Source organism: Amblyraja radiata, chromosome 19, assembly GCF_010909765.2.
Source record: "Amblyraja radiata isolate CabotCenter1 chromosome 19, sAmbRad1.1.pri, whole genome shotgun sequence".
In the NCBI taxonomy this organism is placed as follows: Eukaryota; Metazoa; Chordata; class Chondrichthyes; order Rajiformes; family Rajidae; genus Amblyraja; species Amblyraja radiata.
This window is the reverse complement of record NC_045974.1, coordinates 35,355,103-35,382,542: the sequence shown is the minus strand read 5'-3', so window position 1 is coordinate 35,382,542 and position 27,440 is coordinate 35,355,103. Positions and strand designations below refer to the sequence as shown.

The following is a 27,440-nucleotide window of genomic DNA, read 5'->3' as shown; positions in this document are numbered from 1 at the left end:
CAAGGTGTCATATTTCAGAATTGTATCTGATTATTAACTCTTTGCATGCCATGACAGATTAATAAAATCTATAACATGATGCACTTAATATTTTGATCAAATAACTCCATTCCATGAAGTGAAAGTCACCTTCCATGACAGAGCAGATATGTGATCATTAAAAATAATTTGGTTCTAAGGAAAACTTTATAGTCTAGGAATAGATAGTGAATTGCAGTTGATGTTATCATTTCCTATCACATTAGGCATGACTCAATCACTGGCATCCTTATCTCTAAATCTAAGAATTTTAAGTTTAATAAACCCGCTTTCGGATAAGTGCAGTCGTCAGAGATTGAACAATTTTTTGGTTAATTAATGAATCCCACATGGTGGTATCTCAGAAATAGTTTAGAGAAGAGAAAGTTTCATAAAGAGGCAGTGTTACCAAGAAGAAAATATAAGAAATAAAGGCTGTGAGGGTAATTAGGTTTGCCAAGTTTACGTGGAAAGTTGGAATGAAGTTAGAATTACTTGTTGAAAGTAGCAACCTTGCTTAAGCCAATTTGGAGAACCCACTGATTTGGGAAATACAGCCTTGACTTTAATTTGTTATTGTTATTTGAAGATTGATCATACAATTAAATTAAGTAAATCTGATTAATGCTGTTAAATGGGCTTGACAGTATTTTAACATCGGCACATTTTGATAAATAATGAGTTCACCTCACCCACTTATGACCATAAAAATATTTTAACTGCTGATAATCAGAGTTTGTTAATATATGCAATGCATAATAAATGGAACTGGGGTTTCCTTTGCTGGCTAAATCTGCCTCTACTAAGGTGAGACTATGAAATAATGAAATTATGAAATTTTCTGTTTCATGTAGTACTCTGGGGTTATAGTTGAGTAAGTTCATCCGACACAGAATGTTTGCTACAGCAATTAGTTATAACTACATTAATACTAATGTTGTTTTTGTTGCCATCCTGAAATGAAAATAAATAAACATCAAATAAATGTCCAAAACTAAAGGTACTGGAGATATTATCTGCCGAAATCATTCAATAAACAAAATCAAATTCTGCCAAGCTAGAAACCTTTTTGTGTCCATCTTGTTACAAATGTTGACATCGCTGTCATCGTCCTTCCTGAAAAGGACGCAAGCTTCCGGCGACAATCAGTGGAAGCCATCACTTGTCACAATACATGATGATGGTAGCAGAATTAGCTCAGGATACTTCCAGTTTCCAGCCCCGCGACCTGGACGCTTCTGTTATGGGGCCAGCTCGAAATAAAGCAACGTAGTCATTTTTTTCTATCAACCTCATCTCACAATTTTTTTTGTTCAATCTCATTTCTGAGAAAGTGAAGAAAGTAGTGCTTTCATGACCAATACAACCAAGCATCTCGCAGCTACGGAGGTATTTTGGAATCACTATTCCAGAAACTGAGGGAGCGAAGGTAGATAAAAGATCAGATAATATGTTTTTGGTGATATTATGTGAACAATAAATATTAGTTGGAATTTCCTGCTCATCTTCCAGTCAGGTCATGGGTTTAATTAATTAATTTGATAGAGTAGAAGGGCCTTCATTTAACATCTTATTTAAAAGACAGAAATGCCACACTCTCAGCACTGCAGTGAAGATAATCATGATTATATGATCTTGTCTCTGGAGTAATGCTTAAATCTAGCGTCTTATGGTTTAGATGAATGATGGGTGCTATTGAGCCAAACCTGATATGATTAGTTGCTCATAGTTGCTCAGATCGCAAGAGATCAATGTTATTACAGTGGGTCCCTTTTATTATACAAATTCAGGGCAATGTGAGTCAGCATCCATAAAAAAACGACTTGCCAATAGACACTACTGAATCTGTGAGAGTATCTAACGGATCCACATTTTTACTAATGTATGAGAAAATTAATAATATACACTCATTTGTAACAAACATAATATTTGTAATAAATTTGTCATTTTTCTTAGATTCAAATTTCGAGCAACAAACTTTCAAAAACAGTTTACTGATTCCATTTACTCTGATCCAATCAAAACCTTAGGTAATTTATACAAAATTATATTTTCATTTCTGTCAATAATACTATATTGTCATGTATATTTAAATTCCTCACTTATGATGGTGCAAACATGTGTCAATACCTGGAGATGTTGAAGGATGTTAATCTCAAATTTAGTTTGAACAAACATTATAGTGCATGTACATTGTGCTAAAGTGATGGTGCATCGAGGATCAATACCTGTTCCATCTATCTATATTCAAGTAACATTCAATTTCAAGTAACCTTGCTTTCCCTTTCTCTTCATCCCCTCACCCTTCCCAGTTCTCCGACCAGTCTTACTGTCTCCAACTACATTTTATCTCTATTTGCTTTGTTGTTACCTTCTCCCAACTAACAATGATCTATTCTACATTTTCCTTGACCTCCATTCCCTTTGTCCTGTTTTCACATCTGACACTTCCTTATCTATGTACCTCCATCTCCCCTGACATCAGTGTGAAGAAAGGTCTCGACCCGAAATGTCACCCATTCCTTCTCTCCAGAGATGCTGCCTGTCCCGCTGAGTTACTCCAACACTTTGTGTCCATCCATATACATTCCTGCTCATGCTGATTTCTAATTACATATCCCAGGTCCATTGCCCTAGTTTTGGGAATATCAAATATGAGATTCACATCAATTGATGTCTCTGTATCATTCATGTGTAGAAATGTGTTGATCACACATATTAAAGTGGACAAGTCTGGATTGCATTTTACACCATATTTGTCTTATATATATTAACTTTTACAAATGATTTTGGACCCCAATACAGCACGCGGTAGAATAAGTACAGAAAGGATGTTTCATTGATTGAGGTGACCAGAACCAAGCATCAAAATACAGTGTCTGCCATCAATTTCCAATATAAGAAATGTTTCACTCAGTGGTAGTGAATTTTTTTAACTTCCTACCCAAGAAAGGTGTGGAGGTGTTGAGTAGATTCAAAGCAGAGATCAATATGTTTTTGCAAAACTGAGAATGAATGGATTATGGAGTTTGAAATTGAAAATGGTACTAAGGCAAAATTCCACCATGACCTTATTGAATGTCACAGCAAGTGTGAGAGGTCAGAATCTGTTTCTATTTTATACATTCTAATTATCACATTGTGCAAAAAAATGTGCTATAACATTTAACTACTACACCGTCATGTCATTTAATGCCAATGTATTTTACTATTTTCAGAATCGCTTATGCGACTCAATAGTTTGTAAATCTCCCCAATGTTTGATCCTTATCAATACCACGGAAACGTGGGCCTGTAATAAGGAGATTGCAGTTTGAAAGCAGTCGTGAAAACTACTATTAAGGTCAAATTATGATACAGATAATAATATTGGTTAAACTTTCCACATTGGCAGGAAGATATGAACTGTTTGTATTCTATACATTTATTAACATCTAATGTCCACTATTTTGTTTCTGAGATCAATGTTGAGAATTATAAGCTAATGTGAAAATGGTAAAATTAAGATTCATTGCCAGATATTAGAAAAATGCATTCTTCATCAGAGATTTTACAATTAAATGGAAAGTATTGGTTCTGTTAGTACATATAAATCTAAGTTATATTTTGGGTTCTGAGAAGCAACATCATGCAGCACTCTAAAGAAAGCACTTTAAATGTAATTAAATCTATATCTTGGAGAAGTCACAAATGTTCCATTAATTATTATAAAACTTGTTGACAGGTCAGCATAATCATCCAGAGTAAAACTGCCGAATATCATTGTTCTATTTGTTTGGCTTGGAAAGATATTACAGAATTAATTCTGTAGTATATGCAGTACTAATTCTCTTTCACTGTGAATTGTAACATTAAAAGCTATAAATTATGCCCATTGAATGTTGTACTATCGTGTTCACCAATCAGTTATTAATAATTATTAATTTTATTCACTAGAAAGCTCCCTAGTGTCACAGGAACCAGGATAAGAATGGGTTAAATTGTTTATACAGGGCCACTGATGTGACTGTGTTTAATGAACCTGAATAAACAAAGTATTGTTGCCTCATGTAGTTCAAAGCAACTAATGATACTGAAACAAGAATCCTATGTTTTCCCATTTATGCTTCAAATTATTTTCTGCAGTTCTTCCCTGTGTTTGTTCCTTGATTTGGGTCTTTAAGGGCTGTAATGTTTTTTTTTAATGGGCAGCTGATTTGAACAGCTAACTCACATTATCGACCTTCATGCTGTAAAAGGGCACACTCTCCTTGAGTCTTTCACCAGTGTTTGCTCCTGATCAAGCAATACTTTTCACTTTTAAAATTATAGTTTACACTTCAAAGATAGGATTTCTGATCAAATCTAATGCATTCTTTACTACTTCTTAAATACAGAAATCCAGTATACTTGTATCTACAGTCTACTTTAAGCAGATATTTGACATATTTGAAAGTAAATAATTTACATCTTGCCTGGGATGGGCACTCAATAACCCGTCTTCCTTGAACCTGTGCTGATTGCCTCCATCCATGTGCGGCAAGGATACCAATACAACAATTCTCCTATGAAGTCAGTGGGATTTTAAAAATGCAAGGGATAGAATTATACGACCTGAGGAGATACCAGAGTGTACTTATTTCTTGAGTGGCCTTTTTTCTATGTAAATTTCTAATGTGGGCTATTGTTCATCTGCTCCAGGAACATGCCTGAAACATGCTTTTGCATGCAGTTTATTGCTTTTTAAAATCCAAATTTGTTTCATTTTGGTGGCAAAATATTTGGTCTCTACATATCTAACAGTAGATTAAAGTTGCAGTACGATTGCTATTCCGTCCAATTTCAGTTTGAATATTTGTGGTTAAAAACATATAATGTTCTTTCCTAACATGCTTATGTTCTTGATATTACAGCTGAAGGTTTGTCAGGAAGAAAGATTGAAATAATCCTTGCAGTGACTTTGTGTGTGCTTTCTGTCATTCTCCTTGTGATTGTTGGCTATGTGATTGCAAGGTAGGAAGGACGATTCTTACAGATGCTAAAACTTAAACTAATAATGTTAACTTACCCACCAACTATTCTGATAATTTCAATGTATAGTTAAGTAGAATGCTTTTAATTAAATTTAATTAGGAGTGATAATATTAAACCAAATCCCACTGCGATTTTATGAATATCTCTACATTTGCACCATTGGACTGAAGAAGCTTGAAAATAATTTAGCTGTCAATTCTGCTACAAATTTATTTTAAGCAAGGAAATGTCCTTGAAATTTTACATTGTTTTGTCAGAATTTAAATTGTATCCAGAATACAAATTTCTTTACAGTTTGTATCTCCATTAAGACAAATTTAAATTTTAATGTATTGAACGATATCCTGTTTCTAAGTTCTTGCAATGAATATTGTGTGTGTTGGTAATCCATATACAGAATCAAACAAAAGCAGAAGGAAGGAGGAACTTACTCTCCAAGGGATGCTGAAATTATTGACACTAAATTCAAACTGGACCAGATGATTGCAGTGACGGACCTGGAACTAAAGGAGGAGAAGCTGACACGGTGAGCTTCACATATCCAAGTCACCAGAGAGTCCTAACCCTACTCTGACTTGTACTTGTTTGCAAGTGTTTGCAGTGCTGCTTTTTCCTGAGATCACTCAGCTCTCTTTCAAAAAACAAAATCTCGTCTTTCAGACACTTCACACTAAAACAGATAAAAGCGACTTTCTTGGGCATAAAAAAGTACAGCAAAATAGTGCTTCTGCCTTAAAATGGAATATCACTATATTTGAATTGAACAAATGCATAGCAGCTACTTTAAAGATTAATTTATCATGATGATTTATAATTAAGTTTCTTTCTTGAATTGATCTTAGCCTTAATCGGTGGATGAAATTAATTTATTGAAGATCAGTCTGTGTACAGGGATAAGAACATCTTTACAAGTGAAAATGTCATCCAGAGTGTACTTCAGTGCTTAGTAACCTATCTAATCAGCTATCTGCCTTTTCTCCTGCCATAAAATAATTTGTCTCCTTAAAGTTTCCTTGATTTTCTTCATTAATTCTCTTAAATCTTCAACGAAGTATTCAAATAAATGAAATAAAATTCAAATTCAACTATGAAGTTTAAGAAAATATTCAGATTGTTTTTTTTTCCATTGACAACTGATCAAAATTATGATAAAACAGTGATCAATTTGAAATGTAGTTAGAGAACGCAACATTTAAACCATACTGGGGTTCTTGTTAAAGAAAATAATCCATGTTTAGATTGAATAGCAACCATTAAATATGTTGGCCTAAGTATTTAACTACTGCTTCCAATACTTACTAACTTCGTTTTGAAAGACCAAGACTAGTCGGGGTGGAAATGCGCTCCAAGACAAATACCCTGTTTCTGCACTTTTTTGCCAAATACCTAGTGCCCCGACAGCAGCATGTGTGAATGAAATGCAGTTCAGAGAAAAAATGTCCCTTGTTTTTTTTCTTAGTGATTTATGTTCACTGTTTGTTTTACCCATGGAACACCTGATTAAGCCCAAGAGGTCTACTAGCCTCCTCATGGACTGAAAACAACATTTTAATGTTGTTGACATCTGCACCCATTGGGCTGAAAGAGCATGACTTCAAGCCCTTTGGTGATTAGGGCTGAGAATTAGAAATTCAAGTAATCTTTCCAGCCGCATGCATTTGCCATTGTCAAAATTATGTCCCCATTTTTATGATCTCCCCAATAGAGCCTGGGATTTATTTTGCTTCAAAATGCACCTGGTAACAATTAAGTAGCTGGTGTAATTGATTCATCTCCACGATTGATTGAACTCGCATGCTGCATTGGATCCCCATCAATGATGAGTCCAGTCACCAGTATGCAAGTTAAGGAGCTTATCTCACTTAGGTGGGTCAGTTCCTCTGTGCATAAGTGCACTTTATGGATCAAAGACAAAAACCATGCATGCAGGTGCCATTCATATTCCTGTTCACAGAAGATGGAAATATGATTTAAAATGCATGTTTGGGACAGCTTTATTCACATTGAATAAGCAGATATAACATAGACTTGTTAGAATTAATGGAATTATGCACTGCAGTTCTATAATTTAGTACATAATAATGCAGGAAAATAGTTGAAACAGAAATAAAATAAATGAAAGATTCATTGTTAAGTACCTAGATTGTCCCAAGGGAAATAGCTAGCCACAAGCTGCTAGCCACAACTTTCAATAGTTAAAATTTAAAAGACTATCTTCCATTTCCTTTAAATGTTTACATGAGTATTTGCATCTAATTATATTCCACTAAATCAGTTATTGCTGAATCAATATGAGAATGACCTTGTTTTGCAGCATGTGGTATATCTGGAGTGATAAAGTGTCCATGTGTTGGTGCTGTGTTAAAGATTTGCTTGTGTGAAAGCAGCATTTAATTGGTTGGCTTGTTGACAACAGTACATGTTTGTTGCCAGCAAACGTTGAGAGCATGCTTGGCATATTAACTTTCAGGTTCAAAATTCTGGTTACGTCCAAACTAACATTATGATGGCTCCTTTCTTCCAGTTATTCCTCGTTATTCTTTAGACGCAAGGAAATTTATGTGATCCAGTAAGTGAAGTATTCAGTCTCTCAAAGTGTTGTTATCCTGACATATTATGGTTCGTTAATGTGGACAGGAACTATGGAGTTAACAAAATACACTACTGAACCTAAGCAGTTCAAGATACGTTATTCATCTGAAAACCTAAAAGCTACCCATGCAACTTGTTTGGCTGGAATTTCTTAATAAAGAGAAAAAGTGGGGAGGATAATCAGGTAGGGTGTAAAGCAGGTGTACAGTCAACTACCACATATTTTGTTGAATGATGTTGAATTCTACCATGTGCATCTTTGCCACTGATTCCTATAAGGATGTGGAAATTTTCTACTGGACAAAAAGGAAAGTGGAAAATGTTGTGCTAGAAGCCTCTTTTCCATGAAGGATAATGTCATAATTTTCTTGTCATATCTTTCACGTTATACGTTGACATAGCATAAACTACACGAACATAAGCAATAAGGCTTGCAACACAAATAATTCTTTAAAATAACCTTCAGAGTGAGTAATCTAAAGAATTGGAGCAGGCTTGTGTCGTTAGCCTGTTACTTTGAGTTGGCTGGAACAGGATTAAATACTTAATTGCTGCAACGCCTTTTGTCTCAGTGTATAGGAAGGAACTGCAGATGCTGGTTTACACCGAAGATAGATACAAAATACTGGAGTAACTCAGGCAGCATCACTTTTCTCCAGAGATGCTATCTGAGCCGCTGAGTTACTCAAGCATTGTGTGTCTACCTTCTGTCTAAGATTCAGGATCACAACTCAGTCCTTTAACAGATCTTGCATTTCTTTCTTTCAACAGTGACCGTAACTCGCCAACATCTTTCAAAACAGTAGCAAGATGGGCTGTAACATTGAACCACTAGTATATACTAAATGCTGTCATTTCACCTGCCGCCTGTTTCTGTGTATATGAGTCCACATTCTGGACAACGGATACAGTAAATGAGGTTGGAGGAGGGGCAAGTGAACCTCTGCCTAACCTGAAAGGACTGTCAGGGTCCCTGGACAGTCGAGGCAGGAAGTATAGGGACAGGTGTTGCATCTTCTGTGGTTGCAGGGGAAGGTACCTGGGGACGGCTTGGGTGGGAAGGGATGAGTTCACCAGGGAGTTGCGGAGGAAATATTTTCCCATCTCCACCCCATTCCGCATTCCGTAGAGACCATTCTCTCCGCAACTCCCTGTATCTACTGTATCATCTACTGCGGTGGTTCTCAAATGGGGGTACGCGTACCCCTGGGGGTACGTGAAGGCACTCCAGGGGGTACGTGAGATTTTAAAATATGGGCCTACATATATGTAGGCCTATATTTTTGCGCTGGTTAGGGGGTACTTGGCTGAAAAAATATTTCACAGGGGGTACATCACTGAAAAAAGGTTGAGAACCACTGATCTACTGTATCCATTGTCCAAGATGTGGACTCTTATACATCGGCTAAACCAAACAGACTGGGCGATCGTTTCGCTGAAGACCTTCGCTCAGTCCTCCTGAACCTTCCTGATTTCCCGGTAGCTAAACACTTTAATTCTCCTTCCCATTTCCACACAGGCCTTTCTGTCCTAGGTCTCCTCCATTGTCAGAGTGAGGTTAAACATAAGGTACACAAAAATGCTGGAGAAACTCAGCGGGTGCAGCAGCATCTATGGAGAGATGGAAATAGGCAACGTTTCGGGCCGAAACCCTTCTTCAGACTGATGGGGCGTGGCGGGGAGAAGAAAGGAAAAAGGAGGAGGAGGAGCCCGAGGGCTGAGGGATGGGAGGAGACAGCCCGAGGGCTGAGGAAGGGGAGGAGACAGCAAGGGCTAACAAAATTGGGAGAATTCAATGTTCATGCCCGCAGGATGCAGACTCCCCAAGTGGAATATGAGGTGCTGTTCCTCCAATTTCCGGTGTTGCTCACTCTGGCAATGGAGGAGACCCAGGACAGAGAGGTCGGACGGGGAATGGGAGGGTGAGTTGAAGTGCTGAGCCACCGGGAGGTCAGGTAGGTTCTTGCGGACCGAGCGGAGGTGTTCGGTGAAACGATCGCCCAGCCTCCGCTTAGTCTCACCGATGTAGATCAGCTGACATCTAGAGCAGCGGATGCAGTAGATGAGGTTGGAGGAGATACGGGTGAACCTCCATCGCACCTGGAATGACTGCTTGGGTCCTTGAATGGAGTCGAGGGGGGAGGTAAAGGGACAGGTGTTGCATCTCTTGCGGTTGCAACGGAAAGTGCCCGGGGAGGGGGTGGTACGGGAGGGAAGGGAAGAATTGACAAGGGAGTTACGGAGGGTCTTTGCGGAAGGCAGACATGGGGGGAGATGGGAAGATGTGGCGAGTGGTGGGGTCACGTTGGAGGTGGCGAAACTGACGGAGGATTACTTGTTGTATGTGACGGCTGGTGGGGTGAAAGGTGAGGACTAGGGGGACTCTGCCCTTGTTGCGAGTGCGGGGATGGGGAGAGAGGGCAGAGTTGCGGGGTATGGAAGAGACCCTGGTGTGAGCCTCACCTATGGTGGCGGAGAGGAACCCCAGTTCCCGGAAGAATGAGGACATTTCAGGTGCCCTGGTGTGGAACGCCTCATCCTGGGAGCAGATGCGGTGTAGACGGAGGAATTGGAAGTAGGGGATGGAGTCCTTACAGGAAGCAGGGTGGGAAGAAGTGTAGTCCAGATAGCCATGGGAGTCAGTAGGTTTATAGTGGATGTCGGTCAGAAGTCTATCACCTGCGATGGAGATAGTGAGGTCAAGGAATGGTAGGGAAGTGTCGGAAATAGTCCAGGTGTATTTGAGTGCCGGATGGAAGTTAGTGGTGAAGTGGATGAAGTCAGTCAGTTGTGTGTGGGTGCAGGAGGTGGCACCAAAGCAGTCGTCGATGTAACGGAGGTAGAGGTCGGGGATGGGGCCCTGGTACGTATTGAACAAGGATTGTTCGACGTACCCGACAAAGAGGCAGGCGTAGCTGGGGCCCATGCGTGTGCCCATAGCTACGCCTTGTATTTGGAGGTATCCATTGATAGAATAGCAGAGGATAAACATAAATTGGAGGAACAGCATCTCATATTTAACCTGGTAGTTGGTGCATATTATTGCCCAGTGATATGAATATTGATTTTTCTAACTTCTTGTAGCCCCATCATTCCCTCTGTCTCTATCTCTCCCCCACCCAAGTCGCACTAACTTCTTATTTTCATCTAACAAACAGGCCTGTTCCTTTATCATTGTTACTTTTTTCCACATCTTTCGTTCATTGTTCTTTATCTCTCTACATCATCGCCCATCTCTCTTGTTTCCCATATCCATAACTAGTCTGAAGGTCTCGACCCGAAATGTCACCCATTCCTTCTCTCCAGAGATGCTGCCTGATCTGCTGAGTTACTCCAGCATTTTGTGTCTTTCTTCAATATAAGTTCTGTACCTTTATGAACTAAAAGTAAACAATTTCTAGGGCAAAAACTTTTTCAAACTAGGGAATTTGAATATCGTGGGCAGTACTGGTGGAGACAGTACGGGGTGGATATGTTTGCGTTGGTGAGAGTGCAGTGGAGGCTCACCAGAAAGTTGGCTGGATTGGAGACCTTAAATTGTGTGGAGAGATTGGATCAGCTGAGCTTGTTCTCCCTGGAACAAAGGTGGCTGAGGAATCGTCTGATAGAATTATATAAGATTATGGGATTCATAGCCAGGGTAGATAGGCAAAATCCTTTTTCCAGAGTTGGGGTATCAAAGGCAAATGTGCAGAAGGTTAAGGTGTTAGGAGGGAGTTTTAAAGGGAATCTAAGGGGTAAGTTTTTACACAGTGAGTGGTTGACTCCTGGAATGTGTTGCCTGAAGAGGTGGTGGAATTAGATACAACTACCACATTTAAGAGGTGTTTAGACAAATAGTCCAGGCATAGAAGGATAAAATCCTAATGCAATTAAATAAGATTTGCCAACAAGTTTGGCATGGATGTGTAGGCTGACGGGGCCAAATTCTATGGCTAAATTGCTGTACTGCACAGGATTTGAATTAGGTAAATAGAAGATAACTATCTAACTTTAGTTTCATTAAGCGTAAGATTTTTTTAACGAAAAAATGTTATTCTTGTAAGTGTGTGAACTAAAATCGTAAGTATGACTCCTTTGAATTAATTTTTAGTGTTTTGTCCAATTGCCCGAGTAATTATTAATCAGAGTTTTTATGACTATAATTGAGGGGTTCATAATGCTGGAGTATTTTATTTCTAATAATGATATCCATGGATGCTAGCATATGGAATTTACATTGTAATTTATCTGTATTACTGTACTAAATTTCAGAATTTCCTATTGCTGCCAATAAAACACATTTGGTGGATATGCAAATATTTTTTCAACAAACTCTTGAACGACACATCAGTGTTGTCGTTATGGAAAACAGGGATAAGGTTTATGGCCATAACAAATTTAATAAAAGTCATTATGCGTCCAGCTGTGAGATTCAGCTATAAAGTTGCTTGAAGTAAAATTAATACTCTAAATGTGAAATGCATATTTAGAAAAAAATAAATAAAATATACCATGAGAACATCTGTGAAAATGGAGAATAAAGTAATTTATATTGGCTTTAAAGGGTAGAACCATACAGGAATTCTCAAGTAAAGAATGTGTCTAAAATTCTCGGTAATTGAAGTTGGTTTTCCAGTTGCAAGAACACAATGCACTGTATTTTTTCTTTATAAAAGCAGAAAGCTTAGAAGCATTGAGCATTCATATTTTGGCTCTAAAATCCCCTGGTTTGCATTTTCAGTGGTATCGTTTGGCATTAACTCTGCAGGAGCTGTTCCTAGTACAACGGGAGACCAACTCATATTTGTTAGGACAAGTTGGTGCAAGTACAACAAAGGTTGCATCTCTTCTATCCCTTTGCCAATGCTTATCACAGGCTCAGGATCCATCCACTTGCAGGATGTTTCCTAGGAGAAACCCACTCAAATCCAACCATTATCTACTTGGTGTAGGAAAGAACTGCAGATGCTGGTTTAAATCGAAGGTAGAATGCTGGGGTATGCTTCAGACAGCAGAAGGGTCTCGACCCGAAACGTCACCCATTCCTTCTCTCCAGAGATGCTGCCTGTTCCGATGAGTTACTCCAGCATGTAGTGTCTTGAGCTAGAGGGACAGCCTTAAGAATGTGGTTGGGAAAATTTGGGAGGCCTTTAGCTGACTCTAGAGCTTCCTATAACATTCTGGAGACTAAAGAACCTCTTCAGAAATTCCTGTAGATCGGAACTACCCACTGCCTAGTATGTACTTTATAAGAGCAGGAAAAAGTTCGATCACTTAGATTTGAGGAGAAGACATTGGGGAAAAAATCAAGCTTTATGGAATCTGCACTGTTTATCTGTAGATTGCGCTGGAATATGGTCAAGGTCATGGTGGAAGGCCAGCAGAGCACTAAAACATTTTGGATTTGTTATTCAGGAACACAGATGTCAATTGCTAATGTGAATGTCCATTTTGGAGTTTTTCACTGTCTTCGTGATGCGCATTGGAAGTTGAGTCGAGTTGAGACAAGTTGAGTCTTCATTGTGCCTTAATTTCTTGGCATAGCCCTGACTGAGTTTCATATTTTTTGACCTAAATCTGAAGCTTGAGTCAGTCTTAAAGTGCATTTATTCTGGCTCAATCATTACTGTGATAGAAGGATGATTTCCCCCTTCCCTAACCTACGGCTTAATGATCACCAGATGGTGCACAATCAGTCGCCTGGGACCCTCACTGCCCTGTGGTAGTCCAGCAGCTAGGTTACGAGAGCTGCAGCTAGAGTACCACATGAATTCACAGACACATATTTGAATCCCACCATGGCGGGTTTGTTTTGGTTTGTTATTATTGTCATGTGTACCAAGATACAGTGAAAATCTTTATTTTGTGCACTATTCAGTCAATTCATACACATGTACAACAGATAGTGCAAAGGGAAAAAATAAAAGATTGCAGAATATAGTGTAATAGCTGTGGACGAAGTGCAGATAAAGAAAAGTACAAGAGCCGCAATGAGGTAGGTTGGAATATCAGGGCTACACTCTTAGCTAAGGAGAAGTCCATTCAGTGGTCTAGTAACAGCTTGGAAGAACCCGTTCCTGAATTGGATGGTTCATGCTTACAAGCTCTTGTGTCTTTTGTCTAATAAGGAGAGGGGAGAAAAGAGAATAACCGGGGTGTAAGGGTGCTTGAAGTATGTCCCACATTCTCTCCTCACTGCCCCCCCCCCCCCCCCCCCCCCCTGCCTCCCCCTCCTAGTCATCCTATCAGTTCCACTGGCCACATCCTTGTATCCCACCTTCCCCAGCCTACAATGGCCCATTAAAGGCTGCACCCTTCCTGAGGTCATTTGTTGCCAGCCCTGGTGTGTTCTAGCTTTTTTTGTACCTCCAGTTTATTTCCCCCCTCCACACACTTCTACTTTCAGTCTGAAGAGGGGTTCCGACCCAAAACATCACCTATTCTTTTTCTCCAGAGATGCTGCCTGACCCGCTGACTTACTCCAGCATTTTATGTCCAGCTCGGGCTTAATTATGTTGGCTGCTTTCCTAAGGCAGTGTAACGTGTTGGTGGAATTGATAGGGGTGGAAGGCTGGTTTGAATGATACACCAGGCTGCATCCACAACTCTCTACAATTTCTCGCAGTCCTGGGCAGAGCAGTTGCCAAATGAAGGTGTGATGCATTGTGATGTGATGCACCTGTAGAAATTGACATGATTAATTGGTGAATTGCTGAATTTCCTTAAGGGCCTGTCCCACGAGCATGCGACTCCATGCGACAAGCGCGACCTAACGTGGTCGCTTGAGCCGTACGGCCTCGCAGGGCCGGTCCCACTTCGATTGCCGGAGCCGTATGGAGTTGTGCGGAGCTGGTCCCGACATCGCGCGAGGCTCCGAAAAACTGACCGTGTTAAAAAATTCCGCGCGGCAACGGCCTGCCGGCCCGCAGCGTCTTGTCGCCGTACGTCACGCGCGAACTTCCCGCGGATTTCGTTCGAACATCACGTCACTCACTCGACCTCCGCGCGGCCCCCGCTTCCGGTTTGGTCGCGCTTGCCGCATGCAGGTCGCATGCTCGTGGGACAGGCCCTTAAGTCTTCTGAGGAAGTAAAGACGTCGGTGTGCTTTCTTGGCCATAATGTCGATATATTTGGTCCAGGACAAATTGTTAGTGATATTTACACTTGGGAACTTGAAGCTCACGACCATCTCCACTTCAGCACAATTGATGCTAAGTGGGGTCTGTACACCACCCTGATTCCTGTGGTCAATAACTAGCTGCTTCAATGCTGACATTGAGGGAGAGATTGTTGTCTTGACACTATATTACTAAGTTGTCCCTCGCCTTCCCTGTACTCTGTCTTCTTGTTCAAGATGTGACCCAATGTGGTGGTTTCATCTGCAAACTTGTGGATGGAGTTAGAGCAAAATTTGGCTGCACGGTCATGAAGGCATATAGAACATATTGAGAGATTGAGAACACATCTTGCAAGGCACCAATGTTGAGAATTATGATGGTGGGTGTTTTGGCACTTATTCTTACCGATTGCTTTCTATGAGTTCGGAGGTCAAGGATCCATTTGCAAAAGGGGTGCTAATTCCTAGGTCCAGGAGTTTGGTTGGAATTATGGTGCTGAACGAAGAGGTATCACCTGACGTAGGTGTACTTGTTCCAGGGACGAGTGTAGGGCCAAGGAGATGCATCTGCCATGGACCTGGCAGCAGGACAATTTAAATTCAAGATCTTCAATTAACCTGGAATTAAAGAAGGTCCCAGTAAAAGTAACCCTGAAACATCCAGAGTGTTATGAAGACACACCTGATTCACCAATGTGGTTCAGGAAATAAAATTTGATATCTACCTTGATCTTGCCAGAACATGACTTCAGACCAAATGTGTTTGATTTTTAACCTCCTCTGTGCAGGCAATGAGAGACAAACAATAGATGTCGGCATTTTCAATGATGTCTAGATCGCTTAAATTAATGAATAAAAACTGTTCAACTCTTTATTGGGTAGTTTTGCATAATTGACGAATCCATTTTGATGCAAAGTACCATGCTTTAATTTAACGTGAACATCACAGGAAGAAAATAATAACATTTATACGGGATTCACTGATGTGCATTTATCTACAACTTTAATGATTAATGTGAATGATAAACTGTAATTCAGACCACAGAGCAAACAAAATGACACATCATAAGTAATGCAAACATATGAATTATTCATTAATATCAATTAAACAAATTCACAAATTAAAAACTTAGCGATAGAAAATGAATGTTAGTCATTTATAATTAAGTAAAAAGCTCCATCCTACTTATAAAACAATATTCAAAATATGCTCTGGTTATATCTTACACAGAATTTGTATAGATAAAAGTTTTTTAGAAATTAATAAATAAACTGAAAAAGAGGATATAATCCATCTATTTTCATGATGCACATTTATTATATATACTGCAGATAATGTAATTTCCGTTTATATCCTAAATAGTTAAAACTAACATAAACTACTTATATAACACTTCACAAAATCTTTGCATTGCAGATTGCTCAGTTATAGGAAATCTCTCAAGTAAGTAGTTCCAACTTTGTCTTTTTGTTCGTAGTCTGATAAAATCTGATCTGTGATTTCTTTTCCATTTTCTGTCAGATTAAAAGCCAGACTTCCAAACAGAGTATAAATCATAAAAGCATGACCAATTGCATGGTAATTGGAGAATGGCTTTTTGTTTCCCTCTGGAGTGAACTCCTACGTCTGTGTTTCAGCTTTGGAAACAAAGCTGGCTTTTTTTTAAATCCTTTCGAGCACAAGAAACATGTCACCATTAGAATCATGATATTTCGATTACATACATTTCCTCCAAATTACAGGAAAGAATTTAAGGTTTTAGAAATTATCTGCAAATAAATATAAATCATTTCATTGTATCGATAAACTTCTTTCCAAACATTTGAAAATGCTTTATGAGAACGATTTATGGCTTATTTAGAATGTATAAGAACTTATTCGAGAATAAGCTGCAATAAGATGAATTTCTTATTTCTTATCAGCAGAATAACCCACACAGAGGTGGTGAATCCTAACAAAACTAATCTAAATTTGTCCTTTTTTTTCTCTTCAATCTGCACCCAGGCCCATTAACAAGAAATCATTCCTGCAACATGTGGAAGACCTGTGTGTTAACAACAACCTGAAATTTCAGGAAGAATTTACGGTATGTCTCCAACAGTTGTCACAACACACCAAGAATTTAGCAGCTTTGCATGTCACAATTCATGTCTAGTTTAGTGCATTTTAGACCGATAAGAACACTGGCCTTGATAATCAATACCTAGTTACCAGGTCTGTTGTTTATTTAGTAATATTACACTGATTTAGATTCTTCTCTATATGTGGCAACCTGATCGGAATCATTTACCAACCGTGTCAGTGTAGGCTTATCCCTTGCAGACCACCCTATAATGACATTTTTTTGCTGGGGTGTCATTGTGAGTATTCACGAGGCAAAGGTTTGATTTAGCTTTTTAAATGTTCTGCTCTTCTGCAAAGCAACAAGATAATTTCATCACATCAGGCTGCTATTCAATGCAGCCCGTGTTTGTAATTTAGTTTTAAGAGTTACAGTGCAGAAACTGGCACGTTGGCCCACCAAGTCTGCACCAACTAGCAATCCCCACACATTAACACAATCCTACACACACTAGGGACAATTTACACTTGGACCAAGCCAATTAACCTACAAACCTGTCCATCTTTAGAGTGTTGGAGGAAACCGAAGATCTCGGAGAAACCCCACACAGGTCACGGAAAAAAACGTGCAAATCCGTACAAACAGCACCCGTAGTCAGGATCGAACCTGGTTCTCTGGTGCTGCAGGAGCTGTAAGGCAGCAACCCTACCACTGCGCCACCGTGCCACCTTAGCTTGAAATTATACAATGTTTGAACTTCAAGTCCTGCAATAGTAAGCAAATTTGGCCATGGGGAAATTCAGGCCTCTTCAAGACTTAAGAAGGGATAATGAAGCCAAGGAGCAGATAAAAGGAATTAAATAGAAGAAAATTACTTTTTTAAATAGGACAGATACATTTTGCTCTGTATTGTTTGGGAAAAGAGGTGGGTAAATAAGCATTACTGCATTCATATTTAAGATTTTATGTTATTTTCTTTTTGTAGGATGCTTCCAGGGCTACCTTCATTGGAAGCTCCACAAAAAGCATCTTAATTGGGGTGGCTCCTCTGCATGTTCAGGGTGCAGATTCAGATGCTTTAGGTTTTAGCTGCATCATGCTTTCTTGTCCGACTGTAACAAATGTAGAAAACTTTGAGCCAAGACATCTTTGAACTTACTGCTGCCCTCAGTTCTTTTCTCATGAAGATCAGCGAACATGCTGAAGGAGTGCCCAGTCGCAGCTGGAATACAGTGCAAGGGGTTGCAAATTCATAGGACAAGTGCAAATTTCAGCTCCTCATCCTGTGGTGACACTAGATGTGCAGCAGAGCACTCTGGGAATGCCAATCACCATGGCATTGGACATGATGCTGGCAGCTGCAGGGTTTGATGTGACCTCCCACTAGAAGGCATTCTTACAATTCGAGACAGCCAGATGAAAAGCAAGCCATCACATTTACCTGTCCCACTAAGCAAGCGCCTTGAAGAGAAATTAAAATGTGTAACGTATATTCTCACTAGGAGGAAGCATCAGGACAAGCAGATAGACACAAAATGCTGGAGTAACTGAAGTAGGGTCTCGAACTGAAACGTCACCCATTCCTTCTCTCCAGAGATGCTGCCTGTCCTGCTCCGTTACTCCAGCATTTTGTGTCTATCTTCAGTTTAAACCAACATCTGCAGTTCTTTCCTACTCATCAGGACAAGCAGTATTTAAATCTTTCTGTGTAGACATTTAGATTTGGTTTAAATCATAGGGCCTTTGTTCAGGGAAATAGTCCTACGAACCCCTGACCTCTGGTTCATTTTCCTTCTCTTAGGTTTCATAGGCTGTAAAAGTGTATTCTTGTCAAACTCCTACCTGTTTCATCATCAATCATGTCTGATGAGGAATAGGGCCTATATTGCTGCTAGCTTTACTTGATGAGCGACCTGAATGAGCGAGTCTTGTAAACTCTTTACTTGAATCATTTTAGATGTCTTATTCCACCTGGACTCCCACTCTCCACACCCCTCCCAGAGTTTCCCCCCAATGCTGACGGTGGGACAAGGTGGCCCTCTGCAACAATTGAGTAGTCCTGTGAAAGGCAGCGGCCTCCAAATGGCATGTAGACCCAAGACAACATAGTGCTGAGGTTATGTGTATTAACATCCTGGCGCCCGTTGTCAGCTTGCCACTGCAAAAGGCTTCTGCATTGGTTTTAAATGTTTTACAGAGAATTGACAGATTAAATTCAAAAACACCTTAAAACATGAATAAATGGTTAAATACAAGCTAAAACAAAGTAAAATATTTTAAACACTTACCCACATTTACCTTTTTTCCACTGGACTGGTGACCCTATTTAAATGAGGTCACCAGCTATCTCTGGCAGAAAGATGAGGAGTTGTATGTGAAAAGCATTTGACTCCTGACCTCAGCATGTCAGTGCTCTGTTTCAGGGCTCAATGTTAAGACGAGCAACAGCAGGGGGTGAGATGCACTGGAATCTGAATTCCAGCTCATCTCGGACTTCCATGTTTGGTGAGCACATGCAGTCAGGCAGTTTGATTCAGCTCATGAAAATGGAAAGCATCCACCGCATACCAAGCATGCACCAATTAATTTTAATGGGATTGTTTCATTTCTTAAAAATAAAATTGAAGTGTAAACTGATATATTTATGTGCGTACATCTTTCGTTTGACAAAATAATGGCTCTCCAGTCTCCAAAATGGCTGACACCTCCATTGGCAGCTTTATATGTTGTGCATTGTAATAATTAATTACAGATAAAATACATATTAAATTTGAATGTAGACAAAAATGCTGGAGAAACTCAGCAGGTGAGGCAGCATCTATGGAGAGAAGGAATAGGCGACGTTTCGGGTCGAGACCTTTCAGATTATTTCAAATTTAAAATAATAAATTTGAATTAATCTTTTGGCTTGCTTAAACTTTGGATTAAACTGTGTTGAGATAGAACTTGATGAACAATGTTAGTCATTACTATAACCAGAGAAGTGTTTTACCCTGATCCCTTGTGATCTCTGTTTTACGGGGCTCCTTTTTACCAGGCTCAGTCAAAAGCTTTTTTGGTATTGGAAGCAGTCCCACTCAGTTCACCTCTCCAATTCATCTTGTACATGCGTGGATGAGGCTGTAGTTTTAGTTTAGAGATATAGCGTGGAAACAGGCCCTTCGGCCCACCGAGTCCATGCTGACCAGCGATTCCCACGCATTAACATTATCCGACACACACTAGGGACAATTTACACATACACCAAGACAATTAACCTACATACCTGTACGTCTTTGGAGTGAGAGGAAACTAAAGATCCCGGAGAAAACCATCGCGGTCAAGGGGGGGGGGGGGGGGGGGGGGGGGGGGGGGGGGGGGGGGGGGGTGTGCGTCCAAATTCCGTACAGACAGCACCCGTGGTCAGGATCCAACCCGGGTCTCCGGTGCTGCAAGCGCTGTAAGGCAGCAACTCTACCGCTGCGCCACCATGCCGCCCTGTATTTTGGTCCTCATAATTAGGTTGTGGATATGTTTTCCTTAATTGTAATGTTGATAATTCCTTCTGTACTTTGCTGATGATGAAGAAATCACACCCCACATTCTTGTCTCATCCATTTATTCTTCCACCTTATGGCCTTCAAACTCTTTACCTTGGTTTTGACAATACTTTATGATGGCTAAAACAAAAATGGCAAACAGAATATGTTTTAAAAATAGTATAATATATCACAGGGCTTAAATTTCAAAGTACAACACCCATTCAGGAAGTTAATTGTACCAGATTTAGTGAATGTTTAAGAAGCATGAGCAAGCTCAAAGGGTCAGGAGCCTTAATGTTGCTCTTATTTCTTATAAATCTTTTAAAAAACTTTCTGTTCTACAGGATCTCCCCAAGTTAGGCCAAGAACTCACATCATCTGATGCTGATTTGCCTTGGAACCGAACCAAGAATCGCTTTGCAAATATAAAACCATGTAAGTTGTATAAAATTATATGGTTCCAGGATTTTGAAGAACTATTAACCATATATTTTCTTGAAAATATTTAGAACTGATTCTAATTTTGAACTGACCAAACAAAAACTGTGTTTGTTTTAAATGACACGCTTATAAGTTCAACTCGCAATACTTTTCATCCAATTACAGTACATATCAATAAAGCTTCAAGCTAAATTACATCAGGTAATGATCTTTTGGAGAAATCTTTTTTGCTAAGAACATGGGTCAGTATTGAGAAAAATATTTACAAATTTCACTGGACTACATTCTTGCGTAACTTTTGCTTAGTTGGAGTTGAAACTAGAATAACCGTAACTGTCACAGCAAGTCAGGCAGAGTTATGCCAAAAATCAGTTCCATCTCCACTTTCACATGCTGGTTTCCAAATCAAATGTTTCCACATCTGGAAGTGCTCAGGAATTAGCTTGCAGTTATTTTATCCATTCTCTTTATTTTTGCAAGTTGTTTTTAATTTCTTTTATACACACAGACCACACACTATTCCCCAGTTACGAGGTCTAGTGGGAAAATTACATGCAGTTTTTGCCAATGCTGCTATTAAAGTAACCACTAGGAGGTGCACAGGAGCCATACGGAATAATTCATTCTCTGGTTTTGCACCTCCCTTGTGCTGCACCTTATTTTTATTCATTAGTTACCTGTAATTATGCAATCTAGTCAATAACTCAAGCAGGATATCACCTTTTACATAGACAATGCATCAATATTTTTTGTTTAACAAATAAACAAATGGGTGGCACAGAGGCGTAGTGATAGAGCTCCTTCCTTAAGGCACCAGAGACCCTGGTTCGATCCTGACTACGGGCAATGGCTGCACAGAGTTTGTACATTTTCCCGTGACCTGTGTGGGTTTTGTCCGAGATCTTCGGTTTCCTCCCACACTCCAAAGACGTACAGGTTTGTAGGTTAATTGGCTTGATATAAATGTAAAATTGTCCCTGGCGTGTGTAGGATAGTGTGGCGGCCTCTACAATAGTGTTAATGTGCGGGAATCACCGGTTGGTGCAAACTCAGTGGGACGAAGGGCCCGTTTCCATGTTGTATCTCTAAAAAAACCATGTATGCCTGGAAACTGAAGCCATTTGTCCCCATTTTTCATACTCATAAAAATCATTTTACACAAGATTTGAAAATGTTCCTGCTGAAGTCCTGTCCATTGGGAAATTGGACCACGCAGTTCCAGGTATGATTCACTCAAGTGTGGGTGCCATTTCCCCATCACTATTTGTACAAATGACTTCATCAACATGTTCATCGCTTCTTTCTCAGGCAGAAACTGGATCAAAAGGTTTTGACTAACTTTTTTTGATCTTCACTCATGGTAAAGCAAGCAGGAAGTGACATGGCAGGTCGTGAACCTTACTTGAAATAAGGGACCATCTTTGGTATCGTCTCTGATATGCTGCTTTTTATTTGCTAGCCTTTTCAACACAAGCGATGCTGATTCTGATGACAGTATTTGTGCGCCTCACTATAAGAGGCACCGACGATCCACTTCCTCATAGTGAGTGGGAGCCACATGTCACACTGGGAATAGTTATGCCACCCTGTAGAATAGAAATCTCCATGAAAGAACACTGCTTCTCCCATTTGGAGACTGTCATATGTTTATAGAATGGAGCGGCTGGGCTTGTATACTTTGGAATTTAGGATGAGAGGAGATCTTATTGAAACATATAAGATTGTTAATGGTTTCGACACTTTAGAGGCAGGAAACATGTTCCCGATGTTGGGGGAGTCCAGAACCAGGGGCCACAGTTTAAGAATAAGGGGACAGCCATTTAGAACAGAGATGAGGAAAAACATTTTGTGAATCTGTGGAATTCTCTGCTTCAGAAGACAGTGGAGGCCAATTATCTGGGTGCTTTCAAGAGAGAATTGGATAGAGCTCTTAAAGATAGCAGAGTCAGGGGATACGGGGAGAAGGCAGGAACGGGGTACTGATTGTGGAGGATCAGCCATGATCACAGTGAATGGCGGTGCTGGCTCGAAGGGCCGAATGGCTTACTCCTGCACCTATTTACTACCACCACCAATACCCCATGCCACAGATTTCTACATACCATTTTCAACCATCTATATTACTAAAAGTCTGTTCTTGACCGGTTTTGGCCATCTGTGCTGCGATTTCTGAGAGAACGCCGCCACCTACGGCCGTCATTTTGGGCCACCTCGCTCAGAGCCCCCCTCTGCCATATGTGTGCCGAAGATTTTTCCCGTCGATGAAAAATGACAGAGATATTAATGATTTTACAAAATTCCCCATTCTCTCTGCTGCCCCTGCTGGTGGCAGGGGGGAGGGACTATAAAACCAGGAAGTGGTGTGCCTCAATCAGTGTCTGCAAGCTGGAGGAAGGCAGAGGGTCATGTTTCTCTGAGCTGGGAATAACACTGAACACATGTCTACTCAAATGTAAGTGTCCTTAGTGGTTCTAAAACGCTTGCAGAATGTGTCTATTGGTTCTAAAATGTTTGCAAAAAGTGTTTATTAGTTCTAACATGTTTGCAAAAAGTGTCTCTTTTGGCTCTACAATGCTTGCAGAATGTGTCTTTTTTGGTTCTAAAATGTTTTTAGGTTCTCCCCCCCCTTTCCTCTCCACCCCCTCTCCTCCCTCCCCCCCCCCTCTCTTCCCTCCACCCCCCCTCTCCTCCTCCACCCCCCCCTCTCCTCCACCCCCCCTCTCCTCTCCCTCCCCCTCTCCTCTCCCTCCTCTCCTATCCCCCCTCTCCTCCCCCCCTCCTCTCCTCCCCCCCACTCCTCTCCCCACCTCACCTCTCCTCTCCCCCCCCCTCTCCTCCCTCCCCCCCCTCTCCTCCCTCCCCCCCTCTCCTCCTCCACCCCCCCCTCTCCTCCTCCACCCGCCCCCTCTCCTCCTCCCCCCCCTCTCCTCCTCCACCCCCCCTCTCCTCTTCCCCCCCCTCTCCTCCTCCTCCTCTCCCTCCCCTCTCCTCTCCTCTCCCTCCCCTCCCTCCCCCCTCCTCTCCTCCCCCCCCTCTCCTCTCCCCCCCTCACCTCTCCTCTCCCCCCCCTTCCCCCCTCTCTCTCCCCTCTTCTTCTCCCCCCTCCCCTCCATCCCCTCCCCCACCATTCCTCCCCTAAACCCCCTCCCCTCCACACACCCCTACCCCCTTCCCTCCACCCTCCCTCCCCCTCCCTGCTCCCAACCTCTCCCCTCCCCTCTCAGCACACCCTCTCTCTCCCCCTCTTTCCCCTCTCTCTCCCCCTCCCCCTTCTCTCCCCCCCTCTCCTCCATCCCCTCCCCCACCCTCCCCTCCACACCCCCTACCCTCTTCCCTCCACCCTCCCCCCTCCCTGCTCCCCACCCTCCCCCCTCCCTGCTCCCCACCTCACCCCCCTCTCAGCATCCCCTCTCTCTCCCCCTCACTCTCACCCTCTCTCTCTCCTCCCCTCCTCCCCCACTTGGTCTAGTATAATATAGTAACTGCAATGAACAGTATGCTTTAACATAGATGGCCGGTTCCCACTGGACAGCATGCATATTATGTGCTATCTTTAAATATGCAGGTCACATTCTACTAAATGAAAGAGCACTATGGCAATTATCTTTTTAAAGTGAGAGTGTACTAATAATTATAATGAACCCCATTTTAGCCTTAGAGCTGTGCATATATAAATATATATTAGCACAAGACGAAATCCAGTTTCTCGGCAATTGTTGTGACATGATGCATAGCAACTTGGCTATTCTGATTTTAGATCTGTGTTGGAGATTAGATTTGGTCTCATCATTCAAGATCGAAAAGGAATGAAGTTAGCACATTTGCTATCTAGGTCTGTTTGGTAAACAGGATTAGATAAATTACTCTGTTACCATGAATCATGTCCCACAGCCCAGGTTATTTCAAATAAATCTTGATGATAGTAGTTAATTTCTGATCTTAATAATAACGATATTTCACAACAGTATTTTCTCACAATTGTTCTGTGCTTGATACACGGAAATAATTTTAAACACTGCAATATTTACAGTGACAACAAATTAGGAAAATCAGCCATTTTCCCCCAAACATTTTCTGAAAACTTCAATGTAAAGTACAACAAAATGGTGTATGATTGGTGCATTTTTACTGAATTGAAAGAAAATGCTTTGGGGAATAAGGGAAAAATGTGTTAAATTGAATTTGATTTAAGAAGGAATAGAGATCGCAATAGAAACTGCTTGAAATGCTCAGAAGGCAAGTTAGCATCTGTGGGGAGAAATAGGATTAACATTTCAGGTTGATGAGTGTTCGGCACGGACTTGTAGGGCCGAGATGGCCTGTTTCCATGCTGTAATTGTTATATGGTTATATGATGATTTTATCAGAAAAGTATCAGAAATAAGAGTAATCCAAATATCCGCTTGAACCTAATCCACCATCTAACAAGACTATAGCTGATGCCATACCTCCTTCGCTTTCCTGCCAGCATGTATATCTGTCATTTCCCTTGGTATCCAAGAACCTACCAATCTTATTAACATCAAAGCCATCTGTGGTAAAGAATTTCAGATTTACAACATCGTAAGTAGAAACAGTTCTCCTCATCTATGTCCAAAATCGAGAAATCCTTGCCATATGACTCTCTGCCCCTCCTCCCCCACCCCCCCCCCCCCTGCCCAAATTCTAGATCCTCCAGCAAGAGAAAGCAGCTTGGCTGCATCTATCCTGTCAATATTCCAAGAATCATTATTTCTTATCACCTCATTCTTAGAAATCTTGTGTGTGTTGCCATAACATTATGGGCCTGTCCCACTAACGCAACATTTTCCGCGACTGCCGGCACCCATCATAGCTCGTTGCAGGTCGTCAAAAATTTTCAACATGTTGAAAATCCAGCGGCGACCAGAAAGACGTTACGACTCTTTGGGCGACTGAGGAGACTACTCACGACCATACAGGCGACACCCCGGTGACATGTCGCGGGGTGAAGCCTGTATGGTTGTGAGTAGTCGCCCAAAGAGTCTTATCTTGTTCTGGTCGCCGCTGGATTTTTAACATGTTGAAAATTTTTGGCAACCTGCAACGACCTTAGAACGGGTGTCGGCAGTTGCCGAAAAAGTTGCGTAAGTGGGACAGACCCATTACATTGTTGTTAATGCATGAATTGTGTTTTAGATAATGACATTTTATTTTGATGATAAAGCATCAGGAATTAATATTTTCCAATTTTGATTTCTCCAGATCTGTTGCGGTAAGATATGCTTAGTACTGTAAAATCTAACTTTAATGTCTTTTACATAAACAGTTACCTACAGGTGCATGACACTTTATACTTAATAGCTTTTAAGATTTGTCATCCAATCCAACTGTTCATCCAAATTTAACATTCTTCAGTAGTGCCCCCCACCCCTCCAATTGAAAAGTAAGATATGCAGAATCTGATTGCTTGCATTCTAGTGCTCCCTAGAAGAATAACAAAGTGTTTAAGGGGTGATTGTGAGTGTGCTGCTGCAGATCAAAGATGGCAATGGTGTTTGTCATGGACTATGAACTAAGACTAAGATCTTATCAGAGTAGAGACTGGATCTGTGTCTCCATCATCATCGCTATTTCAGTTTTAACTTAATAAAGAAGAATTGCCCTTATTGTTTTAAGCATTAGCTGTGTGCAGGATAGAAAACTGAGTGTTCCTTATCTAATGTAACTTTGTTTTGCAATATAAACCATTTGAAACAGGTGTTCAGAGTTAGCATGCTCCACGTGTTAAGACCAGCAGCATAATTTGGGAAAGATTATTTGCAAAACTATGCCAAAAAAAATGAATTTTATTATTTGACTTTTCTGTAGTCAATAACAACCGAGTGAAACTCATGCTTGAGGCTGGAGTCCCAGGATCTGATTTCATCAATGCTAGCTACGTGTCAGTAAGTACAATTCTACTCGTACTTCTACAGTCTGTTCAACCAAGGCACATTCTTTTGGGAATTGATGTCCACAGAAAAACATGCTCAAAACATACAACATATATTGTGGATTTCCTATTCTTTCCCATTAGATGTACGTGGGTTTCCTATCTCAAAACATGTCCAAGGGTCTGCCTTTTGATAAGATTCTTGATTTCAGATAGAGGTTAGCTTCGCTATTTGAATGTCATGGGTTTCACTTCCTTGTCTAAGCAATTTGATTGATTGATTAACTAATTAATTTTTCACACCTGTTTCACACTCATTATTTATTTGATTACATATTTTACTCGGTATTAGTTATCCATCAAAAATTCTCTTGCATCCAGGTATCATTTTATCAGTATCCTTACCACTTAAAAATGATAAGAAATTCTCTCTCTGCATTGTATCCCCTTAATCAAACGTCCATCAGTATGACTTTGTGCAGAGTGGTGTCCACATCAATTAAATCTGCCTTCATTTTTCACTGAATGCCTCTCAATATCTGTTCTCAGGTGCAATGATAAAAGTCACTTTATAATCATAAGTATGATAGCAACATTGCAGTGAGGTTTGATTCTACGACTTTCATATCAAAGAGTCCTACTGTTGACCAATAATTCGGTATAGCGATCCTGTATTTATACTGCCGCTAGAGTGTAACGAAATGTCAAGTTAAGTTTGTCGGCACATGCAAAAGTACGGAGAGACACAGGTATAAAAAAATCTGGCTTGCAGCAGTATCACAGGCATAGAGCCTCAGATA

General features: G+C 40.7%; 1 protein-coding gene across 1 annotated transcript in view; it reads left to right on the top strand.

The window, feature by feature from the left end:
• Window positions 1-27,440, top strand: part of ptprq (protein tyrosine phosphatase receptor type Q) — a 167,269-nt gene that overhangs the window by 121,591 nt on the left and 18,238 nt on the right. The window contains exons 49-56 of the mRNA XM_033038385.1: window positions 1,975-2,048; window positions 4,911-5,010; window positions 5,429-5,557; window positions 7,556-7,600; window positions 16,140-16,166; window positions 16,728-16,809; window positions 20,651-20,741; window positions 26,577-26,653. Coding sequence (XP_032894276.1) covers window positions 1,975-2,048; window positions 4,911-5,010; window positions 5,429-5,557; window positions 7,556-7,600; window positions 16,140-16,166; window positions 16,728-16,809; window positions 20,651-20,741; window positions 26,577-26,653 — 625 coding nt within the window. The remainder of the gene's footprint in view (window positions 1-1,974; window positions 2,049-4,910; window positions 5,011-5,428; window positions 5,558-7,555; window positions 7,601-16,139; window positions 16,167-16,727; window positions 16,810-20,650; window positions 20,742-26,576; window positions 26,654-27,440) is intronic.